Source organism: Mandrillus leucophaeus, unplaced genomic scaffold (genome assembly GCF_000951045.1).
Source record: "Mandrillus leucophaeus isolate KB7577 unplaced genomic scaffold, Mleu.le_1.0 Scaffold186, whole genome shotgun sequence".
Lineage (NCBI taxonomy): Eukaryota > Metazoa > Chordata > Mammalia > Primates > Cercopithecidae > Mandrillus > Mandrillus leucophaeus.
This window is the reverse complement of record NW_012101876.1, coordinates 3717852-3743143: the sequence shown is the minus strand read 5'-3', so window position 1 is coordinate 3743143 and position 25292 is coordinate 3717852. Positions and strand designations below refer to the sequence as shown.

The 25292-nt window shown below is 40.9% G+C and overlaps 2 protein-coding genes across 7 annotated transcripts in view; one reads left to right on the top strand and one right to left on the bottom strand.

The window, feature by feature from the left end:
* HACL1 (2-hydroxyacyl-CoA lyase 1) overlaps nucleotides 1-13070 on the bottom strand; it is a 39601-nt gene extending 26531 nt beyond the window's left edge. For 2 of the 4 annotated variants that reach the window (XM_011977946.1, XM_011977948.1), the window contains exons 1-5: nucleotides 12462-13070; nucleotides 12170-12274; nucleotides 7533-7573; nucleotides 4099-4179; nucleotides 2020-2092 (exon numbers count right to left, since the gene is read on the bottom strand). In XM_011977946.1, coding sequence (XP_011833336.1) covers nucleotides 2020-2092; nucleotides 4099-4179; nucleotides 7533-7573; nucleotides 12170-12274; nucleotides 12462-12542 — 381 coding nt within the window. In that variant the 5' untranslated portion in view covers nucleotides 12543-13070. The remainder of the gene's footprint in view (nucleotides 1-2019; nucleotides 2093-4098; nucleotides 4180-7532; nucleotides 7574-12169; nucleotides 12275-12461) is intronic. The other 2 variants (XM_011977949.1, XM_011977947.1) reach the window with 2 other exon arrangements.
* BTD (biotinidase) overlaps nucleotides 12420-25292 on the top strand; it is a 45167-nt gene continuing 32294 nt past the window's right edge. The window contains exon 1 of one of the 3 annotated variants that reach the window (XM_011977950.1): nucleotides 12420-12726. In XM_011977950.1, coding sequence (XP_011833340.1) covers nucleotides 12569-12726 — 158 coding nt within the window. In that variant the 5' untranslated portion in view covers nucleotides 12420-12568. Of the gene's footprint in view, nucleotides 12727-12826; nucleotides 12973-13065; nucleotides 13410-25292 lie in introns of those variants that run through there. The other 2 variants (XM_011977951.1, XM_011977953.1) reach the window with 2 other exon arrangements.

Sequence of the window (25292 nt, the reverse complement as noted above, 5' to 3'; positions counted from 1 at the left end):
TTATCATATATGAAAGTTTACGTTTTGAAGTTCTCAACAATGATTCCTGATTTACAAATAGACTTTGTCTAATGATTTTATTTATGTATTTATTTTTGAGACAGAGTGTCGCTCTTGTCACCCAGACTGGAGTATAGTGGTGCAATCTCGGCTCACTGCAACCTCTGCCTCCTGGGTTCAAGGGATACTCCTGCCTCAGCCTCCCAAGTAGCTGGGATTACAGGCACCTGCCACCAAGCCCGGCTAATTTTTGTATTTTTTAGTAGAAACAGGGTTTCAACATGTTAGCCAGGCTGGTGTCAAATTCCTGACCTCAAGTGATCTATCCGCTTGGGCCTCCCAAAGTAGTGCTGTGATTACAGGGATGAGACACTGTGCCAGGCTGTCTAATGATTTTAACTTTGTCCCTGTAAATGCTCAAATATATTTGCATCTTAAGTGTCAATCATTCACTTTCATCTATTTGTTTCCTACAACTGTTCCTTTTTTTAAAAAAAAAAAAAGACAAGGTCTCTTGGATGGGTGTGGTGGCTCATGCCTGTAATCCCAGCACTCTGGGAGGCCAAGGTGGGTGGGTCACTTGAGGTCAGTAGTTCAAGACCAGCCTGGGCAACATGGCAAAACACTGTCTCTGCAAAAAGTACAAAAATTATCTGGGCATGGTGGTGTGTGCCTGTCTATAGTCCGAGCCACTCGGGAGGCTGAGGTGGGAGGATGGTTTAAGCCCAGGAGGTTGCAGTGGACCAAGATCGCACCACTGCACTCCAGACTGGGCAACACAGTCATACCGTGTCTCAAAAAAGAGAGAGAAAAAAAAGAAAGAGACAAGACCTGAATATGTTACACAGACTGGTCTCAAACATTTGGGCTCCAGCAATTCTCCCGCCTCAGCCTAGCAGCTGAGTAGCTAGTAATACAGTTATGAAACACCTTGTCTAGCTTTATTTTTATTTATTTATTTATTTATTTGAGACAGAGTCTCGCTCTTTCGCCCAGACTGGAGTGCAGTGGCTTGATCTCGGCTCGCTGCAAGCTCTGCCTCCCAGGTTCATGCCATTCTCCTGCCTCAGCCTCCCGAGTAGCTGGGATTACGGGTGCCCACCACCAAGCCCGGCTAATTTTTTTGTATTTTTAGTAGAGATGGAGTTTCACCGTGTTAGCCAGGATGGTCTTGATCTCCTGACCTCATGATCTGCCCACCTTGGCCTCCCAAAGTGCTAGGATTACAGGCGTGAGAGCTTTATTCTTAAAACTGTAGCATTTTGTTGATATATTCTTTCAAGTTTCTTTTAATTTTGAAATGCTTTCTTTCCTCCTTCTAAAACAAAAATATGCTTACCCAGAGTCTACTGACAATCATTTTGAGTAAGATTTTTCCTCTCATTTATTTCCCTAAAGTCTGGGAGGCATAGTCCAAAATCATTTTTATTCCTACCTCTTCTTGACTCTTTTAAGAGCCTATTTTCAGAGCTTAAAATCCTGTCACAAAGGTGTATTTCTTAAAAGCTTGTTTCTAAGCAGGGCCTAAGCTCACCCTTAATACCCACCCTGAGGTTGTCTTATAGTAGCTCAAGATAATTACCTTTAAGTTACTTCAAGTACTTCTAATTTATTTATTTTATTTTGCAAACAGGAGGGTTTTTTTAATCTTTTCCCTAACTCTTAATGGTGTGTATGTATCGTGTTACCAAAATCTTAAGAGTTGCAGGCCAGGTGCGGTGGCTCATGCCTGTAATCCCAGCACTTTGGAAAGCTAAGGCGGGCAGATCGCTTGAGCTCAGGAGTTCAAGACCAGCCTGGGCAACATGGTGAAACCTCGTCTCTACAAAAAATTCAAAAATTAGCCAGGCATGCTGGTGCGAATTTGTAGTCCCAGCTGCTTGGGAGGCCAAAGTGGGAGGATTGCTGGAGGTCAGGAGGTCAAGACTGCAGTGAGCTGAGATTGCACCATCAGGCAACAAAGCAAGATCCTGTTTCAAAAATTAAAAATAAAAAAAATAACATCTTAAAGTTGGATACCTGAGGAAACTCCTGGAAAGCTCCCATCGTTTCTTGGTTTCTTTCAGGGGAACCACCAATCACAAGCAAGGGCCTGAAACAGTCATTTTTTTAACAAGATAATTACAAATGAGATCATCATGTGAAACACTAAACAGAATATCTAATTCATAACAAATAATAAATGTTAAAGGGAGAGAATATTGTATTTTTCTCTTAGAAACTGTAGATTAAGGCTGGGCAAGGTGGCTCATGCCTGTAATCCAGCACTCTAGGAGGCCGAGGCGAGTGGATCACTTGAAGTCAGGAGTTCAAGACCAGCCTGGCCAACATGGTGAAACCCTAGCTCTATACAAAATACAAAAATTAGCTGGGGATGGTGGCAGGCACCTGTAATCCCAGTCACTCAGGAGGCTGAGGTAGGAGAATTGCTTGAACCTGGGAGGTAGAGGTTACAGAGAGCCAAGATTGTGCCACTGCACTCCAGCCTGGGTGACAGAGCAAGACTCTGTCGAAAGAACGAAAGAACGAAAAGAAAGAAAAAAAAGAAACTGTTGATTAAAAAATAGCTAGGAAGCAACCTGATATGACAGAACTTTCCTCAATATCAGAAAAAGACAAAATGTATAGTTTTTCTTCCCTTCTTCCCCTTTTGGATGCTGATGCTAAACTTCCCTGTATACTGACATAAAATAAATTTTTATGCCTTTCTTATTACTTTTGGGACAAGGGGAAGAAAAATTTTACACTTTCCTAAGTGAATATATTTGGAAATTACAAAATAAGTGACATTCCTCAGCAATGAAATTCTTACCCTTCAATGTGGAAAAAAAAAGATATGGCAAACCCTAAGGTACTTAAAAAATGTAACACCTTTAAGTAGATAAAGAAGAGAAAGATCAAAAGGAAAGTAAAGAAGAAACTATAAGAAACACAGGGCAAGAAAGAAAACAATGTCCTTTCCATTAGAAAGATTAAATATGTTCCAAATTGATTAGAACCTAACCCCCTTCAACCTGATCTCATTGGTAACGAGCCAGAGATGGAGTTAAGGGCAAGATCAGAGAATAAGTACTAAGTAGTTTATATATAAAGCAAACTAAATGAATATAAGAATTTTAAATATCTTCCTACCTATGCAAAACAAGGTGAAAAATTGGCCACATTTTTACACACTGAGCTGGGATCTTTAAAAAAACAATTCTTCACTTAAAGTAAATCGAACTACATACACATTCACACATACACACACGTATTAGGAAACTCTAAAATGTTAAAAGTGTTTATCTCAGCTGGGTGCGGTGGCTCATGCCTGTAATCCCAGCACTTTGGGAGGCCGAAGCAGGTGGATCACCTGAGGTCAGGAGTTTGAGACCAGCCTGGCCAGCATGATGAAACCTCGTCTCTACTAAAAATACAAAAATTAGCCGGGCGTGGTGGCGGGGGCCTGTAATCCCAGCTACTTGGGAGGCTGAGGTAGGAGAATCACTTGAACCTGGGAGGCAGAGGTTGTGGTGAGCCAAGACTGCACCACTGCAGTCCAGCCTAGGTGACAGAGTGAGACTCCGCGTTAAAAAAGAAAAAAAAGAAAAAGTGTTCGTCTCTAAGTAAATAAACTGCTGGTGCTTTGAACTTTCGTCCTAATATTCTTTTGTTAGTTATATATATTTAAGGAATACCATATGATGTTTTGACACACATATAGTGAAATGATTACTACAGTCAAGCAAATTAACACATTCATGGTACTTTTTTCCTAAGATACTGTAGAAATAGTCACTTTTTTTGGTAAAAGTACCTAAAATTTACTCTCTTTGCAAATTTACAATACACAATATTATTAACTACAGCTTTCATGTTGTACATTAGATCTCCAGGCTTTGTTCTACTTGACTGAAACTTTGTACCCTTTGACCTAGCTCCCTATTCCCACTCCTCCTCCTCCTCATTCCCTCCCCAGTAACTTTCTACTTTCGGTTTCTAAGAATTGAAGGGTTTTTTCCCCAAGTCTTTCTACCCTAGATCAGTATTAGCTCTACTCAGTAAAATCCTGCAGTGACCTTTTTAAGAAAATGTTTTCAGTAATAATAGCATGATTACCAGCAGTTCATGTTTGCATTTGCCATACCACCCAAGGCGTGGATGAGACCTGGGCCAGAAACAACAAGGCAGACTCCTGGCCTAAAAGCAAAACAGAATTTATTTTATTAAAATCAAGTCAAATGTAACAACTGATTCATAACACTTTAGTGTGAAACACGGCAATCTTGGACTTCAAAAGAAAGACCTACAGGTCTATAGTATAACTGGTAAAATAATTATTAGAATATTCTTAATTAAAAAAATTTATATATATATACTTTTTTTTTTTTTTTTTTTTGAGATAGCATCTCACTTTGTCGCCCAGGTTGGAGTGCAGTGGCACGATCAGGGCTCACTGCAGCCTCAACCTCCTAGGCTCAGGTAATCTTCCCACCACAGCCTCCCAAGTAACTGGGACTACAGGCAGATGCCACCACGCCTGGCTAATTTTTTGTATTTTTTTTTGGTAGAGATAGGATTTCACCATGTTGCCCAGGCTGCTCTTGAACTCCTGGGCTCAAGCGATCCGCCTGTCTTGGCCTCCCAAAGTGCTGGGATTACAAGCATAAGCCAGCATGCCTGGCCCAAAAAAAGAAAGATTATATTTATCGGATTTCTTGAAAGAAATAAGGTACCTATCATTTTCACACCTTATATCACTAACCACTTATTTTGATCCTACATCTGGGCTAAATCAAGTTAATGGCCTACAAAAGCAAATTTTGGACTGCTGAGTTCACTTTTGTATGAAAAACAGGTTTTTTTTCATTTCTTAACAAATAAATATAACGTCAACTGATCTTTGATAGGAAAGTAATTCTGAATGCAGTGCTTTGCCCAAAATCTTTTATTTATTTATTTTTTTTTTTTTTTTGAGACGAAGTCTAGTTCTTGTCCCCCGGGCTGGAGTGCAATGGCTCGATGTCAGCTCACTGCAACCTCCACCTCCTGGATTCAAGTGATTCTCCTGCCTCAGCCTCCCAAGCAGCTGGGATTACAGGCGCCTGCCACTATGCCTGGCTAATTTTTGTATTTTTAGTAGAGATGGGGGTTTCACCATGTTGGTCAGGCTGGTCTCAAACTCCTGACCTCAGGTGATCCGCCCACCTCAGCCTCCCAAAGTGCTGGGATTACAGGCATAAGCCATCACGCCCCAGCCCCCAAAATCTTTTAAAACTGAACTTGAGGCTGAGGGCAGTGGCTGATGTCTGTAATCCCAGCATGTTGAGAGGCTGAGGTGGATGGATCACTTAAGCCCAGGAGTTCAAGACCAGCCTGGGAAATATGGTGAAACCCTGTCTCTATAAAATATATAAAAGCTAGCTGAGTGTGGTAGTGTGCACCTGTAGTCCCAGCTACTTGGGAGGCTGAGGCAGGAGAATTGCTGGAACCTGGGAGGTGGAGGTTGCAGCAAGCCGAGATGGTGCAACTGCACGCCAGCCTGGGGGCGAGAGTGAGACTCCAAATAAATATTCAACTTGAATGTTTTACCCTTCGGTGTGACTTTCTAAGCTTAAAGCACTCAGGGAAAAGGTATCTTAATATAATTCAGTTTGCCATTTTATATTTATAAAATAATTTCTTAAAAATTTCTGTTCAAGACAGACTTGAAAATAAGTAATTATCACCAAGTAAACTAAACTTCTAGAACAGTGCTATCCAACAGAACTTTGTATAGTAATAGAAATGTTCTGCATTTGCAGTATGATACGGTAGCCGCTACTGACATGGTTGCTGAGCACTTGAAATGTGGCTACTACAAACTGATAAACTATGATTTAAATATTATTTAATTTTAATTAATTTAAATGTAAACAGGTACATATCGCTCATGGCTACTATACTTGCCAGTGCAATTCCAGAAGTTTATTCAAATAGCAAAAAATTTTTAAATACAAACTTCTACACCGGGCATGGTGGCTCACGCCTATAATCCCAGCACTTTGGGAGGCCGAGGCCGGCGGAACACAAGGTCAAGAGATAAAGACCATCCTGGCCACCATGGTGAGACCCCATCTCTACTAAAATACAAAAATTAGCTGGGCATGGTGGCGCACTCCTGTAGTCCCAGCTACTCAGGAGGCTGAGGCAGGAGGATTGCTAGAATCCAGGAGGCAGAGGTTGCAGTGAGCTGAGATCGCGCACCACTGCACTGTCCAGCCGGGCGACAGAGTAAGACTCCGTCTCAAAAGAAAAAAAGAAAAAGAAAAAAAAAAAGTATGAACTTTTAACCATTGTCTTAATCATTGTTCTAGCATTTTTTACATTAAGGCATCAATTAATAACTATAATTTAAATGCTTTCCAAGCTAAATGAAAAGATTAAAAGTATTTGTCATACGTAAATAAAGTGGCAGAAAATGCTGACAATAGTGTTACTTGATGGCCTATTTTCTTCAGGCTCAAATTCACAAGTTTCTTATCACAGAAAAAAAACTGTTCTGGTGAGGTCTAGACTTTGAGATCTTATTAGTTTACATTTCTTAGCAACTAAATTACTAGTTTCATTTTTGGAAATTAGAAAGTGTATTAAAAGTAATAGAAATGAAAAAAGTATGATACATATTACCGTGAGAGTCCAAATTCTGCTTAAAAAATACAACTGTAGGGGAAAAAAATCGGAAGAAAATGACCAATTCTTAACAGTTGTGAGATCATAGGTGATTTTCATTCTCTTCATCTTGTTCTCCTTTTTTTTTGTTTGAGACGGAGTCTCGCTCTATCGCCCAGGCTGGAGCGCAGTGGCGCAATCTCAGCTCACTGCAACCTCCGCCTCTCAGGTTCAAGCCGATTCTCCTGCCTCAGCCTCCTGAGTAGCTGGGATTACAGACGCGTGCCACCACATGAGGCTGATTTTTGTATTTTTAGTAGAGACAGGGTTTCACCACGTTGGCCAGGCTGGTCTCAAACTCCTGACCTCAGGTGATCCACCCGCCTCAACCTCCCAAAGTGCTGGTATTACAGGTGTGAGCCACCGTGCCCAGTCGATTTTCATTTTTTCTTGATGCTTTCTATATTTTCCAAGTTTTCCAAAATGAACATTTTTAAAATGTATTAATTTTTAATCATAAAAAGGGAGTAGTAGTTAGGTAACATGGATACACACTAAAAAATCAGAATGCATGGAACAGGTCCCAACAGCCACATTTTGAACCAAGCATTTTTGTATTAAGTGTGCTGGGGTGTAGTTGTGAGATCCAACACAAGGTATCACACATCAACTCACTATCTGATCACCAGTGATTCACTCTGCAAAATGGCAATGTGTTCCACTCTAAAACACTTCTGGTATCATTATTCTTTTGATGTGGCCCTCAGGGAGTTTTCAATTTTTTTATCTTGTTGTTTAATATATTCTTCTATAATCTTTCCAAATGAACTCACCCTTCAGCTGAAAGACATAAGAGCTCTACCCCAAAATATTAAATTGAAGTGAAACAGATTTTAGTTTACCTGCCTGTCAGATATCCAATCGCGGAGGCAGCATAACAAGCCTACGAAGAAAGAACACTGGGACTTGAGCATATTGGGATCCTTATAGTACATTTATGAGAGCAACTTACTATTAAATTAAGAGACAAAAATGTAATGGCAAAGGCAGAATTAAAACACTTCCCATCTTAGTAATAAGTGTTCTATGCAAAAATTTCAAATAATGGTTAAAGTTATCTAATTTTCAGTTTTTCAGGAAATTTGTTCATATGTGTGTTATTCGAAACATCCTCTTACGATTGCTTAAGTATCTGCAGGATCAACAGGAATGTCCTATTTTATTAATGATATTGGTAATTTGTTTTCATTCTTTTATTCTTCATCGGTCTCATGAGGCGTTTATCAAATTTATCCATCTTTTCAAAGAACATATTTGTGCCTTTGTTGGTATTTCTCTATTGTTTTCTATTTCATTGATTTCTGTTCTCGTATTTATTATTTCAGTCATTTTGAATTTGATTTGTTTTTCTTTTTCCAGCTTCTTAAAATACAAATTTAGAACACTGGTTTTTAATTTTCTTTACTAATAGATTTGTTTAAAATGATTCCGTCTAAGAACTGCTTTAGTTATAGGTTACAAGTTTGAGATTGCATCTTTTCATTATCATTCTATTCAAAATATTTTCTACTTTCCATAGTGATTTCTTCTTCAACCTACAGGCTAATTAGGATCTGTAGTGATATCTCCTTTTTTATTCCTGACATTGGTAATCTGTTTTCTCTTTTATTCTCAATCAGTCTATCTTGAAGTTTATTCATCTTGTTAATCTTTTCAAATATTTACACAATACCAAAAACTATGTTGCTTAATTTCCAAATGTTTGAGATTCTTCTCAGTGATCTGTTACCGAGTTCCACTTTACTTCCACATGGTCAGGTCACACATACTGCAAGCTTTCAATCCTTGGCAATTTATTGAGATTTCCTTTATGGCCTGCATATGGATAGTTTTTACCTTGTAACTCTACTTCAGCTCATAATCAGGAAGAGAGGGGGCACTAAATTAAATGCACACAAGATAACCTGGGAAAATGCTGAGTGCTCTCTCAAATTCTTCTTCTTAGTTTGTGACATCATTTTTTTCCCAGTATTATTTCTTCTCATTTCTTTAGAAATAACAATAGATTGTGTATTTCCTAGCCTTCACTCAGCTTTAAATGAAGTAGTATACTGTCTTAAAGAAATCCACATTAAGAACATAAATGTAAAAAAAAAAACAGAAAGGAAATGTTTATGGATCACAATCTCAACTGTCTCTACTATCATATACCCACGGAGAACCTGCACAAAAGGCGTTGCTCTTCTCCTGTGTTGCTATTCTCTACTGGTCCTGTCTCTCTTCCCTTTTGCACATAAGGCCAAATTCACATTAGAAGAATAAGACAACTCCTAAGAAATGCAGGCATGTAAATACCTGCTGCAATAAGAACACTTTATTTAGACACCCAAAAGAATTGCCCACTTATGATAGCTAGGTAAGAAATGTTGCTAGGCAATGCAAAACATACAACATGTAACAAAAAGTATATTCCTCTGGTAGGAAATGTCAAAAGTTGAGAGGTAACAGTTTTGTTTTTCTTTTTTGAGACGCAGTTTCGCTCTTGTTGCCCAGGCTGGAGTGCAATGGCGCAATATTGGCTCACAGCAACCTCCACCTCCCAGGTTCAAGCAATTCTCCTGCCTCAGCTTCCCGAGTAGCTGGTATTACAAACATGCGTCACCACAGCCAGCTAATTTTGTATTTTTAGTAGAAACAGGGTTTCTCCATGTTGGTCAGGCTGGTCTCAAACTCCTGACCTCAGGTGATCCACCCACCTTGGCCTCCCAAAGTGCTGAGATTACAGGCATGAGCCACCGCGCCTGGCCGTAACCGGTTTTATGACCATAAAACATCTGTTCCTCTACTAAACTACCTCCATTCACAGGCAGAGCAGTGTACATGGTACTTAGAGAGCTGACTCTGGAGCCAATCTGTTTTGATTTAAATCCCAGCTTCCCTACTTTCTACTGTGTAATTTTGGCAAGTTGCTCTACATCTCTGTTTCCTCATCCATAAAATGAAAATAATTCAAAGCACTGCTGTGAGGATGAAATCAGTTCATATATGTAAAACACTCAGAATAGTGCCCACACACAGTAAGCTCTCAAGAACAATGAACCTGCTGACAATCTGCCTACTTGCTGACCAATTGGTCAGTATGTCTTGATTACTCTATGGATCTAATCAAAGACAATCAAGTCACCCCAAACTACATCTTTCTCTTTAGCACAAACATGCTCCTGTTTTCATGTTCCCTCTTAGCCTGTTTTCATGTTCCCTCTGAATCATTCTGTCACTACCCTTAGTTCAGGCACCATTTAAGTTTTCCTCTGACTACCACAGAGTCAGGCTGCTTGAGGGACACATCTACTGGGATGTTCCACCAACATCTCAAATGCATGTGTTCAAAACTGAACATCACCTTTCTCCTCCAAACTGGATCTTCCCTCTATATTCCCAGTCTCAGTCACAGACAGTAAGATCCACACAATCAAGCAAGCCCAAAATCTAGGAATCATGTCCAGAGGAGCCTGCCTCCTCCTTCCTAACTGGTTAATGACTACTTATCCTTCTGGACAGCACAGATATCATCTCCTGTGGGAAGCTGAGCCTGGGTACTCCTTCTCTGGGCTTTATAGCACCCTAGGTATCTCTCTATCACAGCACTTACCACCTTATAACACAATTGTTTGTGTCTGTCTCCACAGCTTGGCTGTAAGCCCCTTAAAGCCAGGAACTATCATTCATCTCTGTATCCAACACCCAACACAGCACATGGGACCTAAAGAACTCTCAATTAAGCTTATAGGGGCTGAAATAAAACTTAGAGACAGAGGTCATGCTATGCTGCCCAGGCAGCCTCTAATTCCTGGACTTGAGTAATCCTCCTGCCTCAGCCTCCTAAGTAGCTGGGATTACTGGCATGTACAACCATGCCTGGCATCATCTTTCTGAAATACAAGCCTAATTACATCTCCCACCTGTTTAGAAAAACCTTTAGTCTCCCCCATTGCCTATTGTTAAAAAAAAAAAAAGTTCAAATTCTTTTTAGATTCTCCACAACATAACCTCAACCTACCTACCCGTCTCACAGCTCACCATGCCTTTACCTACCTCGATGGAACCACATGAACTAACATTACCTCTACAGGCAATCTTCTCTGTCCTCAAAGAGAACCAGTCATCCCTTCTGTGCTACTACATCTATTGTGAGAGTTACAATAGATGAGTTTTTTTCTGTAAGTCTTACCCTAACCTTCCAAGACTGATCAACTTGAAGATCAAGACTAAACCTCACTCCTCCTTTACATCCCTCTCCCCTACAGGTTATGTAGCACAATCCTTAGTATACAATATTTAGTCAATAAATGTTTGCTGTATAAAGAAATCAGTAGCAGATACGTCATCTCTACAAAAAGAGTTAAATATAGGTTCCATTCATAGGTCAACAGCTTCATTTTTTCACACAGATGAAAGAACAGAATGTTGTTCTAACAAAGACAAGTAAAATGTAGAAGCAACAGAAACTCAAGACTTGCTAGTTTTAAGATAAAAAATACAAATCTCAAACCTTGTAGATAAAGAATGTCATTCAATTAATAAATAATGCATAATATTAAGCATCCACACCATGTGAAAGCACCAACCAAGCCAGGCACTGTGGTGATATAACAAATGAACCACAACTTCTGCCCTCCATGCACTCACGTATGATGGCAAAAGGCACCATTTAGGGCGGCCAGGCAGCTGTTTGGGCAAGAGGAGGCAAGAATCTAAATTAGAAAGCAACAGTGGGAGTGTAGAGCAGGAATACTTAGCCTCAGCTGGACTGACAGTATGTGATATCACAGAAGTGGATTCTTGATCTTTTAAGCCAGCACTACTGAGAGAAGGGCAAGGTTGGATTGATGCACTTAAAAGTGGATTGACAAAATGTCGTACCTTCCTTATCCTGCTTCCAAGTAAGCCTCTAAGAAAGGTGGCAGCATGATGTGGTGGAAAGAGCGTCAGGCTAGGATCTGAGACATCTGAGTTTCCATTAAGGCTTTACCATTTGTGATATCCTCCACCCTGCCCCGAACCGATCATACAACAAAGACTTGGCCTTCACTCATTTATCCCACAGGTAACCTCTGAACACCTTGCTTATGCAGGCATCACACTAAGCACTGGGGGTACCAGACGTGTCGTGAAGAAATAATATCCCCGCTCTAATGGAGCTTGTAGCCTAATAAGGAAATCAGACTTTACTCATAAACTGTCTCTTCCAATCATGACATACAGTATGGTAGTAAGAGCATGGACTCAGACCCAGAATACGTAGGTTCAAATCCTGGCTCTGCTACTACCAGCTGTGTCACCAAAGGCAAGTTTTACTTAACCTGTGTCTTTTCTCAACTGTCAACTAGGTATAACAACAGTTAATATTCAACAGTGACTGATATATGTGTAAAGCAGCAGAAGAGTGGTAAGCGCTATCTGAGTGTTTGCAATGCATACCTATCGCTATTATTGATCATTCCCAGTAACGGATTCAGACACCTGCGTCCATACTCACCGCTTGCTCATTCCTCATCCCGATGTACTTGATGCCTAGCTGCTGGGCAGCAATGGCAATTTCGGTCACTGGGATGCCTACGATTCCAAATACGTACTCCACATCCTGAGGGACGAAGAACAAGAGAGTAATCTCCCACGGCCCCACCACATCGCCACATCCTTCCCTCCCTCCCGGACGCTAAAAAGAAAACCCCCGACTCCCATCGCCCATTTCTACTCGTCTCCGAGACAACACTGCGGTCTCCGCCAGCTTCCGTAGGAGCGTTTCATTCCAGGAAGGTCCATCGTACTTGCGTTTTCAGGGCCTGGGCGATGACTTTAGCACCAGACACCTGCTCCTCGCTGCGCTCTGCGAAGTTACTGTCCGACATCTTCCACCGAAAACCTCTAGGCACTCATGCAGCCGACAAACAAGCGGAGTCACCCAGCGAGGCAAACGCGAAAACGGCGGCACGCCCCCTGTGGGACTGCACCTCTGACGGACAGGAGGGCAACCAATTCTCTTAAAGAACGGGAAGGAAGAGGCGGTCTAAATTCGTCCACTCCCCGGGAGAGGTGAGAATGTAAACACGCGCGTTCTCCAATCAGAACTGCGCTCTCTTCCCGGCTCCTCCATTTGCGCGCCAGAGTGCCAGAGGGAGGCGGGACTAGCAGGAGACTGCTGCCTATGCAAAGCAGTAAGAAGCCGCGCTGTGAGGCCTCTCGCCATTGTCTTGGAGTCGGCCAGCCGGAGCGTTTTCGGGGCTGTAAAGGGAGAGTAGCGCATGCGCATATTCGGGGCGGAAGGCGCGCTAAGAGCAGGTGCGGAGGGGGCGCGGTGCGGCGCGACGCGACGCGGAGCGGAATGGGCGTGGTGCCGGCGTGCGGCCCAGACCCCGCCCCCGGCCGACCAGGGGGCTGCGGGAGGGCTGCGCAAAGGCTGCCGGGAGCCGGAAAGCGCGGCGCGCTTGTCTGGTTGGGGTTCTTGGCTTTGTTCCTTGCTGCTGTGCTACCGCCTTGCGTTTTCTGCACATTTACTTACACGCTTTGTGGTTTACGCTCTCATAATCTTGTGGTTTTATAGTCCTTAAATGATTGTAACACACGTTACTAAAATCCAGAAGCAGATGTGTACCCCAGCGAGAGTTAAAATGACGGTGAGAGTCGGTAGATCCAGACCGTGCTTGAGACCCTGAATCCTGTTTCCTACCCACTATTCAGCCGTTGGGTCCCAAGCGATGAAGTAGGGCACCTTGAAGGTAGTAGAGAGCACTGTTTTCTCCAGCCGTTGCTACTAATTCATATTACTTTCCGCTCGTCTCTTTCCAAAGTTAGGAACTATGGCGTTTCATAATTCTAGGTTGGGTCCCTACCTACAACCAGCCCTGCACCCGGTAGCCTTTTAAAACATTTTTGTGTGAAAATCGTTTGCAATGTGCAATATCTGAAACTACTGCCTTAGTGTCATTAGATCCTCTGTTCAATGACAATAAACATAAAATTCCCAATTATAATAAACAGTGGAACTTTAATTTTTTGAGGATTTGGAGTCATTTTAAGCAAAAAGACCAGTGATAAGTGGACAGTAAAGAGATGAGAGGGGGGTGGGTCATGGGTAGTGAAATGAATGAGAAGCACTGGAAGTGAAAGGATTACTAAACCCGGACATTTTCAAACTCTAGTCCCGGGTATTTTCAAAAGCTCTTCCCCTCTTTTTCTCAACCCCTCAACCCCACCCCAAGCCGAGGAGAGTGAAGTGGTTGCCTCCCTGCATATGGGGACTGTGTTAGTTCATTTTCATACTACTATAAAGAAATACCCCAAACTGGGTAATTTATAAAGAAAAAGAGATTTAATGGTCTCACAGTTCCAAATGGCTGCGGAGGCCTCAAAATCATGGCAGAAGGTGAAGGAGGAGCAAAGGCATGTCTTACATGGTGGCAGGCAAGAGAGCGTGTGCAGGGGAACTGCCCTTTATAAAACCATCAGATCTCATGAGACTTACTATCGTAAGAACAGCATGGGAAAAACCCCTCCCCATGATTCAGTTACTTCCCACTGGGTCCCTCTCACCACATGTGGGGATTATGGGAGCTATAATTCAAGATGAGATTTGGGTGAGGACACAGCCAAACCATTCTGCCCCGGTCCCTCCCAAATATCATATCCTCACATTTCAAAACCAATCATGCCTTCCCAACAGTCCCCCAAAGTCTTAACTCATTTCAGCATTAACTCGAAAGTCCACAGTCCAGAGTCTCATCTGAGACAAGGCAAGTCCCTTCCGCCTATGAGCCTATAAAATCAAAAGCAAGCTAGTTACTTCCTAGATACAATGGGGTACAGGTGTGGGGTAAATATACCTGTTCCAAATGGGAGAAATTGGCCAAAACAAAGGGGCTAAAGGCCCCATGCAAGTCCAAAATCTAGCAGGGCAGTCAAATATTAAAGCTCTATGATGATCTCCTTTGACCTCGTGTCTCACATCCAGATCATGCTGATGCAAGAGCTGGGCTCCCACAGCCTTGGGCAGCTCTGCCCCTGTGGCTTTACAGGCTACAGCTCCCACTCGCAGCTGCTTTCACAAGCTGATATTGAGTGCCTGCACCTCTAGGCACGTGATGCAAGCAGTCAGTGGATCTACCATTCTGGGGTCTGGAGTATGGTGGCCCCCTTCTCACAGTTCCACTAGGCAGTGCAGCAGTAGGGACTCTGTATGGGGGCTCCCACCCCACATTTCCCTCCCACACTGCCCTAGCAGAGATTCTCTATGAGGTCTCTACCCCTGCAGCAAGCTTCTACCTGGGCATCCAGGCATTTCTATACATCCTCTGAAATCTAGGCAGAGGTTCCCAAACCTCAATTTTTGACTTCTGTGCACCTGCAGGCTCAACACCATGTGGAAGCTGCCAGGGCTTCAGGTTTGCACCCTCTGAAGCCAGGCCTGAGCTGTACATTGACCCCTTTTAGCCATGGCTGGCATGGCTGGGATGCAGGACACCAAGTTCCTAGGCTACACACAGCAGGGGGACCCTGGACCTGACCCATGAAACCATTTTTCCTTCTAGGTTTCTGGGCCTGTGATGGGAGGGCCTGCTGTGAAGGTCTCTGACATGCCTTGGAGACATTTCCCCCATTGTCTTGGTGATTAATAGTTGGCTCCTTATTACTTATGCAAATTTCTGCTGCCAGCTTGAATTTCTCCCTAGAAAATGGGTTTTTATTTTCTACTGCATCATTAGTCTGCAAATTTTTCAAATTTGTATGCTCTGCTTCCTCTGGAACACTTTGCCATTTAGAAATTTCTTCTGCCAGACACCCTAAATCATCTCTCTCAAGTTCAAAGTTCCACAGATCTCTAGGGCAGGGGCAAAATGCCACTAGTCTCTTTGCATAGCAAGAGTAACCTTTACTCCAATTCTGAATAAGTTCCTCATCTCCATCAGAAACCACCTCAGCCTGAATTTTATTGTCCGTATCACTATCAGCATTTTGGTCAAAGCCATTCAATAAGTCTCTAGGAGGTTCCAAACTTTCCCACATTTTCCTGTCTTCTGAGCTCTCCAAGTCTCTAGGAAGTTCCAGACTTTCCCACATTTCCCTGTCTTCTGAGCCCTCCAAACTGTTCCAACCTCTGCCAGTTACCCAGTTCCAAAGTTGTTTCCACAGTTTCGGCTGTCTTTACAGCAGTGCCCCACTCTCTGCATTACCAATTTTCTGTGTTAGTCCATTTTCATACTGCTATGAAGAAATATCCCAAACTGGGTAATTTATAAAGAAAAAGAGGTTTAATAGATTCACAGTTCCACATGGCTGGAGAGACGTCACAATCATGGTGGAAAATTAAGGAGGAGTAAAGGCACGTCTTACATGGCAACAGGCAAGGGTGTGTGCAGGGAAACTCCCATTTATAAAACCATCACAACTTGATCACAAGAACAGCATGGGAAAAACCGTCCCCCATGATTCAGTTACCTCCCACCAGGTACCACTCATATGTGGGGATTATGGGAGCTATAATTCAAGATGAGATTTGAGTGGGGACACAACCAAACTATATCAGGGACCCATCTAAGAGGGTGACTTCTTTCAAGTCTCAAAGTATATCTAAAAAGAAAATGCAGATTTTGCATTCTATCTAGAATGTATCCATATTTTAACTTTAAAATGACATTTTTTAAGTTATAATAAGGATAAAATTCAATGCCCAGATCTTAAATGTTAGTCAGATGAGTTTTGACAGTTTTATATATATATCTATACATACCTATGAAATCACTACCCAAAATAAAAATGACGTTTTAAACTGCTTACCTGTCAAGTAAAATTGACATTCCAGAAAGATGTGAAATGGGCTGGGCACAATAGCTCATGCCTGTAATCCCAGCACTTTGAGAGGCCAAGCTGGGCAGATCATTTGAGATCAGGAGTTCGAGACCAGCCTGGCCAACATGGTGAAACCCCATCTCTACTAAAATACAAAAATTATCCGGGTGTGGTGGCACATGCCTGTAATCCCAGCTCTTCAGGAGGCTGAGGTGGGAGGATCACTTGAGCCAGGGAGGTAGAGGTTGCAGTAAACCAAGATTGCACCACTGCACTCCAGCCTGAGTGACAGAGCGAGATCCTATCTCAAAAAGAAAAAAGAAGAAAGATGTGAAATCATCTTTGCACTTTGAATAGTCCTTGACACAATGCCTCCTGTCCTTGTTGGAGAAGTACGGACCCCACCCCCTTCCATCATGTATTATTTATATCAGTACCTTCTGTGACAGTCTCTGCCCCTGTTGCATCAGAGTCACTTGGAAAGCTTTTTCCAAATAGTTACTTGGGCCCTACCCCAGATCTCCTGAATCAGCATCTTAGGACAAGTTAGGCACCTGTATTTTTAAAAAGCTGCTACCTGATTTTGCTTTGCAGCCCAGAGTTGAGAACCCTAGCTCTATATTCGTGCCAGAAGCATGACTTACTAATTAAACATATAATTGCCTGTCACCAAAGTAATACTGTTGATTAATTTGGATTGACAGATTCAAGGCTAATTTGACATTGGCAGAACAAGTTGTATCGATGGCAGATAGTCAGTTCACCGGCCCTACTTCTGTGTCAGAAGAAACACTGACAGAACCACTCAGTATGAAGTGCAATGAAAACAACTCTGAATTGGAACAAATACCTGGAATTCAGTTAACTGGTTTTGCAAAAGCATAAATACTCAACTGGCTGGATTCTGCCATTTAACAAAGAAAAATCATTGGGATTGTTTAAACTTGCTTTCACCTTTACACCTTTCAGTTCAGAATGCAGTGTTCAATTGTTAACTTGGGCTTGATGATTCAGCAGAAGGAAGTGATTTGAGTTCTGGCTCCCTGGATTAACGGGGCCAAGGAGCAACTCCTTTGCAATCCAGTTGTAATTACAGCCAGCTTGTCCAACCCTTGGCCCAGGACGGCTTTGAATGCGGCCCAACACAAATTCATAAACTGTCTTAAAACATTATGAGATGTATGCAACGACCCTTTTATTTATTTTTTTTTTATTTAGCTCATCAGCTATCATTCGTGTTAGTGTATTTTATGTGTGGCCCAAGACGATTATTCTTCTTCCAGTATGGCCCAGGGAATCCAAAAGATTGGATACCCCTGACAGAATCCCAGGATTCTTCTTTAATTTCTCAGAGGCCCTCTGTGCATACTCTGTAAACACTATCCACATTCTTTATTACTTTCATTGGCAATAGGTATAACACTTTATTTGTTGGATATTTTACTGAAATTTTATTTGCTTTTGCTTATTTACTGATTGGTGGGAGGAAGTCAAAGGAGGAATAAATCTAACCTGTTTAAAAGAAAAGGCTAAAATATTCATAACATGCTCTCCAAAGAGCAGAGCTAGTCATCAAAGAATCTGCATACCAATTACTCTATTTGTGGGTTCTGGATTTAAGATTATGAAAAAGAGCAAATTGTTGGTTTTCTTCTATCTGGGCCAAGGAGATATCCAGGCAACCAGGTAATTTAGTAAGAGTTGCAAATATAGTGCCTGGAGAAAATTAATTCTCTAAAGACTGCAGCTTCTACAGGCAGTAACTCTTAAAGCCCCCAAATTGGGATAGTGCATTTTAATTTCAATACACTAACAAGGACACTAAAAATCCTTGTGATTATTTTAAGGCATAACACTAGCTGAACTTGTGATTAAATATTCTCACAAACGTGGTATCAAAATGTGAAATGTTTACTTATCAAATGAGGAAATGAATCAAGGTCATTTGTGATACATTATAGAAGCTAAAAATGAAATTGCCTGACATAAAGATGATGAAACTGAAACTGAATATCTCAAAAACAAAAAAGGCAGAAACAACAAAAAAAGGAATCTATATAGAACACTATTTTTTATAGCAATGCGAAAACTGTACAGCAGGAAATGTGCTGTAGGAAATATGTCAACATAGGAAGTAAAATAATGTAATGAAAAGGTTCTTTGAATAAAGTGGGTTAAATTGATTTTCTTTGCTTCTTATTAAATTTGTGGACTTCAAAGTACCAAAGCTCAGCAATAGGCTTGAAACAAACCCAGTGAAAAGCAACTTTATTATTGAGCTGAGGATTGATATCAATAATAACTCACTAATAAAAAAGCTTGATAATGAAACTCCCAGTGCCTGATGTCGGTTGACAGACACTGAGAGTTTTCCCCAGGTACTCTGTGACCTAGAGAAAGCTTGGATTCCTGCCTTTGGCTTGAGCTGGCAAGCCCTGTGTCTTTACTCCACATTTTAATGCCAGGGAGACCCAGGACTGAAGCAGGGAGTGCCGTGGGAAGAAAACAGAAGGAATGTTGTTCCCTTGTTTTAGTTTTGTGTTCATCCATTATGAGTTTGGTTTTTTTTTAAGAGCATTTGAGATAGTTTGACAGCAGCAGTCATTACATCACTGATGAGGACGTTTACTTGTGTAAAATGCACCAGAAAATAGTGACAACTGTATGTTGTGCTATGAGGGTGTAAGAGATTTATCTCAAATAGCTTGGAAATCATAATATAGGCCAGCGTGGTGGCTCACGCCTGTAATCTCAACACTTTGGGAGGCCGAGGTGGGCAGATCATGAGGTCAGGAGATTGACACCATCCTGGCCAACATGGTGAAACCCTGTTTCTACTAAAAATACAAAGATTAGCTGGGTATGGTGATGCGCGCCTGTAATCCTAGCTACTGGGGAAGCTGAGGCAGGAGAATCACTTGAACCCAGGAGTGGGAGGTTGCAGTGAGCCGAGATTGCGCTACTGCACTCCAGCCTGGTGACAGAGCGAGACTACTAGTGTTGAAATATTTTCTGTTTTCACTTGCTTCCTCTGCCATTAGCATTCATTACAGCCCTTTCCTTTAACTTTTTAATTTGTACTTTATTGCTTTGTTTTGAGCTTAATCTATTCTCCATGTCAGCAAAACAAAGACTTATCTCTAGGGAAGAATCTCTGAGTGATTCCCAGGGTTTGGGGGTTGAAATGGGGACATCTTCATGATGAACTTAAGCCCTTAAACTTATTTTTGCATCATAACCTTTGAGTTCTTCTTTGGAGCTTAGCTGTGATTTATTGTTTACACTTTAAAAAAATACATTTAACATGTATGACATCTTTCAGACACATGAATAGGATCAGAGATTAATATACACCCATGTACCCAGCCGCTGGCTTAAGAAATACATCACAAATATAATGAAGCCCCTGGGTATCCTTTCCCCATTACACCTCTTTTCCTGTCCTGCAGAGGTAACCACTGTCTTGAATTTGGTGTTTATAATTCCCACATTATCCATTCTTTAGATGATGGATATTTGGGTCATTTTTAGTTTTTTTGGTGTAAAAACAGTGTGCTCTGAAATTCTTGCATGTTTCCTTCTTGTGCACATGTGTGAGAGTTTCTACATATATATCAAGGTGGAGGTCATCATCATTTGATCTCCAAAGTATTGTACCAATTTATACTCCCAAGATCTGTGTATTAGAGCTACCCTTTCTCCATAGTCTCAGTTGTGGAGCTTTAAACATTTTTAGATGTGAAATGGCTTCTCAGTTCCATTTCGCTGACTACTAATAAGGTTAAGTTATATTTGTATATATATATTGGCCATGCGTGTTTCTTTTTCTGTGAATTACCTGTTTACATCTGTTGCCCATTTCCTTATTTGATTATTTTTTGCTTTTTGATTTGTAGATGCCCTTTATGTATTCTGAATGCTAATTATTTGTCTTTTAACTTTGTTAATAGTGATTGTAGAGGTATAAAGGGTTTTTTTGTAGTCACATTTGACAATTCTTTTTCCTTATTTTTTTTTATTTTTTTTATTTTTGTAACTTGCTAAAGAAAGCTTTTCTAACCTGAGGTTATGAGGATTTTTTTGGATATCAAAAAGTGTGAAGTTTAATTTTTTATATTTAAGTCTCTACCTGGAATTGATTTTTGTATGTTGAGAAGTAGGAATCCATATAATATATGTCAATTAGATTTGCTGTGTAATTAACCACCCCAAAACTTAGTGGGTTAAAAGAACCACAATTTATTTAACATATATTCCTATGAGGCTGGGCTCTACTGGGCTCACTTGTGTGTCTGGTGGTCAGTTGCCAGTGAGCTGAGTCACTCAGCCCCTGGAGGTTAGCTGGTTGTCCACTGGGGTAGCAGGCATATTGCCAATGAGCCACAAAGCTCTCACCACTCAGCAGACTAGCTGGACTTCTTCATTTGATGGCTGCAGGTTGCAAAAGGGAATAAGCCTCATTGTGCAAGCCTCTATGTGCAGTGTTTGCTAACATCTCATTAGCCAAAGCAAGTTATGTGACTGGGCTCAGACTCTGAGTTAAAGGCATTAAAGTTACGTGATAATGGAACATGGATACAGAGAGGGGAGCAGTTGCTGGCTTTTTTTATAGTCAATTTACCATAACATCCAGTTGTCCAAGCACCATTCATAATATATTCATTCTCATCCCAGTGATACATAATTTCCCCTCTGTGGAATGTCATGCTCACACATTTATGATGTATTTCTGTACTCTGTTCTTTTCCTATCCTAACACCAATCCCACACTATCTTAATTTCTCTATTTTTAAAATAAGTCTTGATGTTGGTAGGACAAGTAGTCCCTGGACTTCATTCTTTTGAAGCCACCTAGTTTATTATATTAGTTTTGAGGAACTAGAAGGGGTGGAAGAGGAAACTTTAGATTAAAAGAGATTTAAAAGATACAGAGTTTTTTTAGTGGGCAAGACTAAAGTACCGTGTCTAGGGATGCACACTGGGTGATAAAGCTATTTTAAAAGACAAAGAAGTGATGACTATAAAAGTCAGCGTTATGGTTGCTTGATGCCTCATGGGTAATGTTGTCAGATTTAGAAAAAAAAAAACAAAAAACAGGACACCAAGACTCCCAGGTGAATTTGAACTTTAGATGAACAATGCATAATTTTTTGTAGTATAAGTATGTTCTAACATACTTATTTATCTGAAAGTTAAATTTAACTGGGCCACCTGTATTTTTACCTGAAAAAATCCTGATTTTATTCAGGGTGATAATGTGGTTTACATTGCCCAGCCTTCCTTGTAGCCAGGAGTGGTCACGTGTCCACACATGGGCCAAAGCAATTTAAATAGGAGTCACTGGGCAGGGCTTTTAGGAAAGCTGATGAAACTGGCAAGTACCCTCTGTACTCTCCCCCTCTACAGCATGATAACTGGAGTTGCAGAAGGCATTTTGGAACCGCAAGATGACTTTGAAGGTGGAAGCTACATGCCAAGAAGTTAGGCCCAGAAAGAGAGGGATCCTGGGTCCTATATGACTCTTGCCTTTGTCAGTTTTATTATCAGATTTGTATCACTTCATAAGAAAAAATGCCTTCTTTTACTATATTCTTGCACACATTGAGTAGCATTAGGATTATTTGATTATCCTTTATGGTTAGAAAGAATTCTTCTAGAAACTATTTGGGCCTGTTTTGAGGGTGGAGAATGGGAGGGAATGATTGTTTGATAACTGTTTCTTCTATGATTGTTGGCAAGGTTTAGTTTTTTCTTTTATCTGAAGTTTTGATAAAAATACATTTTTCAATCCCATCTACTTTGGAGGCTGAGGCACAAGAATTGCTTGAACCCAGGAGGCAGAGGTTGCAATGAGCTGAGATTGCACCACTGTACTCCAGCCTGGGTGATGGAGTGAGACTGCCTCCAAAAAAAAAAAAGAAAGAAAGAAAAAGAAAAAACAAATATATATATTTTTTCTAGGAAATTACCCATCTAAATTTTCAAGCTTATCAATATAGGATTGAATGAGGTGATTATTCTTTATTTTGAAAATTTCTTCTGCATTTATAGATTTCTCTTTATTATTATTTATTTTGTATATTTGTTTCTCTTTTTTTCTTAATTCGGTTAGCTGATCATTTGTCTTTACCTTTTTTTCCCTCTAAACAACAACTCCTTGGACATACTTATTCTTTCTCTCATTTTTCTGTTTTCTAATTTAATTTCCAGTCTTATTTTTATTTCCTTCCTTTTGCTTTCTTGAGCACGCCATTACTCTTTTCCTCACTCTTACCACCTTTTGTTAGTTTTACAATCTCTACACTGCCAGAGTTAATAACATTTGCACTGTGTTCTATAAACATAATCCTTATGTTTATTTTATATTCAAGGCTCTCGCCAGTTTTTCCATTCACCTCTTACTTAGCCGAAGATTACCCTCTATGCATTTTTTCAAAGGCTGATGAGGCCGATGAGAATAATATTCCCTGAGTTCTTACATTTTCGTACCTATTATCTGACTTTTTTTCTTTACTTCAACCATAGGTTGGCATAATATATAATTTCTGGCTTATGTTTTACTTTCCAGAAGGATTCTATAGGCTTTTACTGGCATTGGTGTTATTGTAGTAAAGTCTGAGGACAGCCTGATTTTTTGCCCCTAATAAATGCCCTTGATCTTTTTATTTAGCTTCCCAAATGATTCTTACTTTATCTTTGAAGATCAGGAATTTTACTAGGCCATCTGCTGATGTTGACCTTCTGTTCCTTTCTTTCTTGAGTTTTGCTATCTCTTTTCAGTCTATAAATTGAAATATGCTTTTATTTCTGGTGAGTTTTCTTCAATTACATCTTTAAATATTTTGTTTGCTCCATTATATGTTGTCTATTGTTGTATAAAAATTTACCCTACGACCTATTTAGCAGCTTAAAACAAGACCCATTTATTATCTCAAAGTCGCTATGTGTCAGGAGTCTGCGCATAGTTTTACTGGATCCTCTGGTCAGCATCTCACAAGGCTGCAGTGAAGTTGTCAGCTGGCCTCATGGTCTCATCTGAGGCTGAGTTTTCTTCCAAATTCAACTGATTGTCGAAAGAATGGATTTCCTTGCAGTTGTATTCATGGTGGCTTGCTTCTTCAAGGTCAGCAGGGGAGAGAGTATATCTGAAATCTTGCAGCACCCCAGTTCTTTTTTTAAAGACCTGATTAAGTCAGACCCAGCAGGATCATCTCTTTTGATTAACTAGATTAACTGGCTTGGGATTTTAACTACATATGTGAAAGCCCTTCACCTTTGTCAGATTCTGTTGGTTAGAACAGAGCACAATTTCCACCTGCACTCAAGAAAAGAGGATTATACAAGGAGTCACCTTAGGGTGTGTCCACCACATATTATTTTTTTTCTTTTATGTATTTTCCAATTATGCATAGATGGATCTCGTTCACCTGTTCTCCCTGTCTATCATTTCCTGTGGACTCCTTTTCAATTCTGTATTTCCATTCATATTGCTTATTTATTTACAGCATCTTCTGATTGCTTTTGCTGCTTCTGTCTTTGCCCTGATTTCTTGACGTTTTAATTTTTTCTTCTGTTTCTTTCCTAAGCTCTGCCAGATAATATTTCATCTGTCTCCCCGCTTTCTATTCCCCACTCCCTTCTTCCCTCTTCCCCTCCTCACCTTCTCCTCTTCCCCTCCTTTCCTCCCCTTCTCCCCTTTTTCCCTTTCATCTTTTAATTCTCTCGTCTTGGTCTATTTTGTGCTTTTATTTAATATAAGCAGTGTTTTTTTTCACTCATGGCAGAATGTTTTGTCACACTTTTTATTTGCATTGTGGCAATTTTGGGGGGTATAACCTTTGTTATGGTATCTTTCAAAAGATCTTGAGCTTTTTATTTACTCATTTTTGAGTGAGTTTTTCCTCTACTGTTTATTTGTAGGAGGTTTATGTGTGAACAAGGCCATTTTGGTTCACAGGATTTTTTCTTAGCACATTGAAGATTTTGCTTTCTTACTTCTACTGTTACTCTTGAAAAGTCTGCTGTTTTCAAGTCACTGTGTCTTTAAAGGTAATCTCTCTTCCCTCTGGTTGCGTCTAAGATTTTTTTCTTCTTAAAGTATTTGGTGTTCTGGTTTCTTTATGTTGTGTGTAGATTTCTTTTTGGTTGTCCTGAATCTATGGATTTCTGTATTTTATTGGTAAAATTCTCACCTATTTTACCTTCAAACATGTGTAATGTGTCATGTGTCATTTTATGTATTTTCTCCCTCTTTCTCTTTTTTTTTTTTTTTTTTAAGTCAAAGTCTTGCTCTGTCACCCAAGCTGGAGTACAGTGGCACACCCATAGCCCAATGCAGCCTTGAACTCCTGGGCTCAAAATCCTACCACCTCAGCCTCTTGAGATCCTGGGACCACAGGTGCACACCACCATGCCCAGCTAATACTTTTTTACTTTTTGTAGAGATTACATTGCCCAGGCTGATCTTGAACTCCTGGCCTCAAGCGATTCTCTCATCTTGACCTCCAAAGTGTTGGGATTACAGGCATGAGCCTTTGCACACAGCCTGTATTTTCCCCTTCTGAAATTCCAATAAGAAATATCATGGAACAGACCGGGCGCGGTGGCTCAAGCCTGTAATCCCAGCACTTTGGGAGGCCGAGACGGGCGGATCACGAGGTCAGGAGATCGAGACAATCCTGGCTAACATGGTGAAACCCCGTCTCCACTAAAAAAATACAAAAAAACTAGCCGGGCGCCGTGGCGGGCGCTTGTAGTCCCAGCTACTCGGGAGGCTGAGGCAGGAGAATGGCGTGAACCCGGGAGGCGGAGCTTGC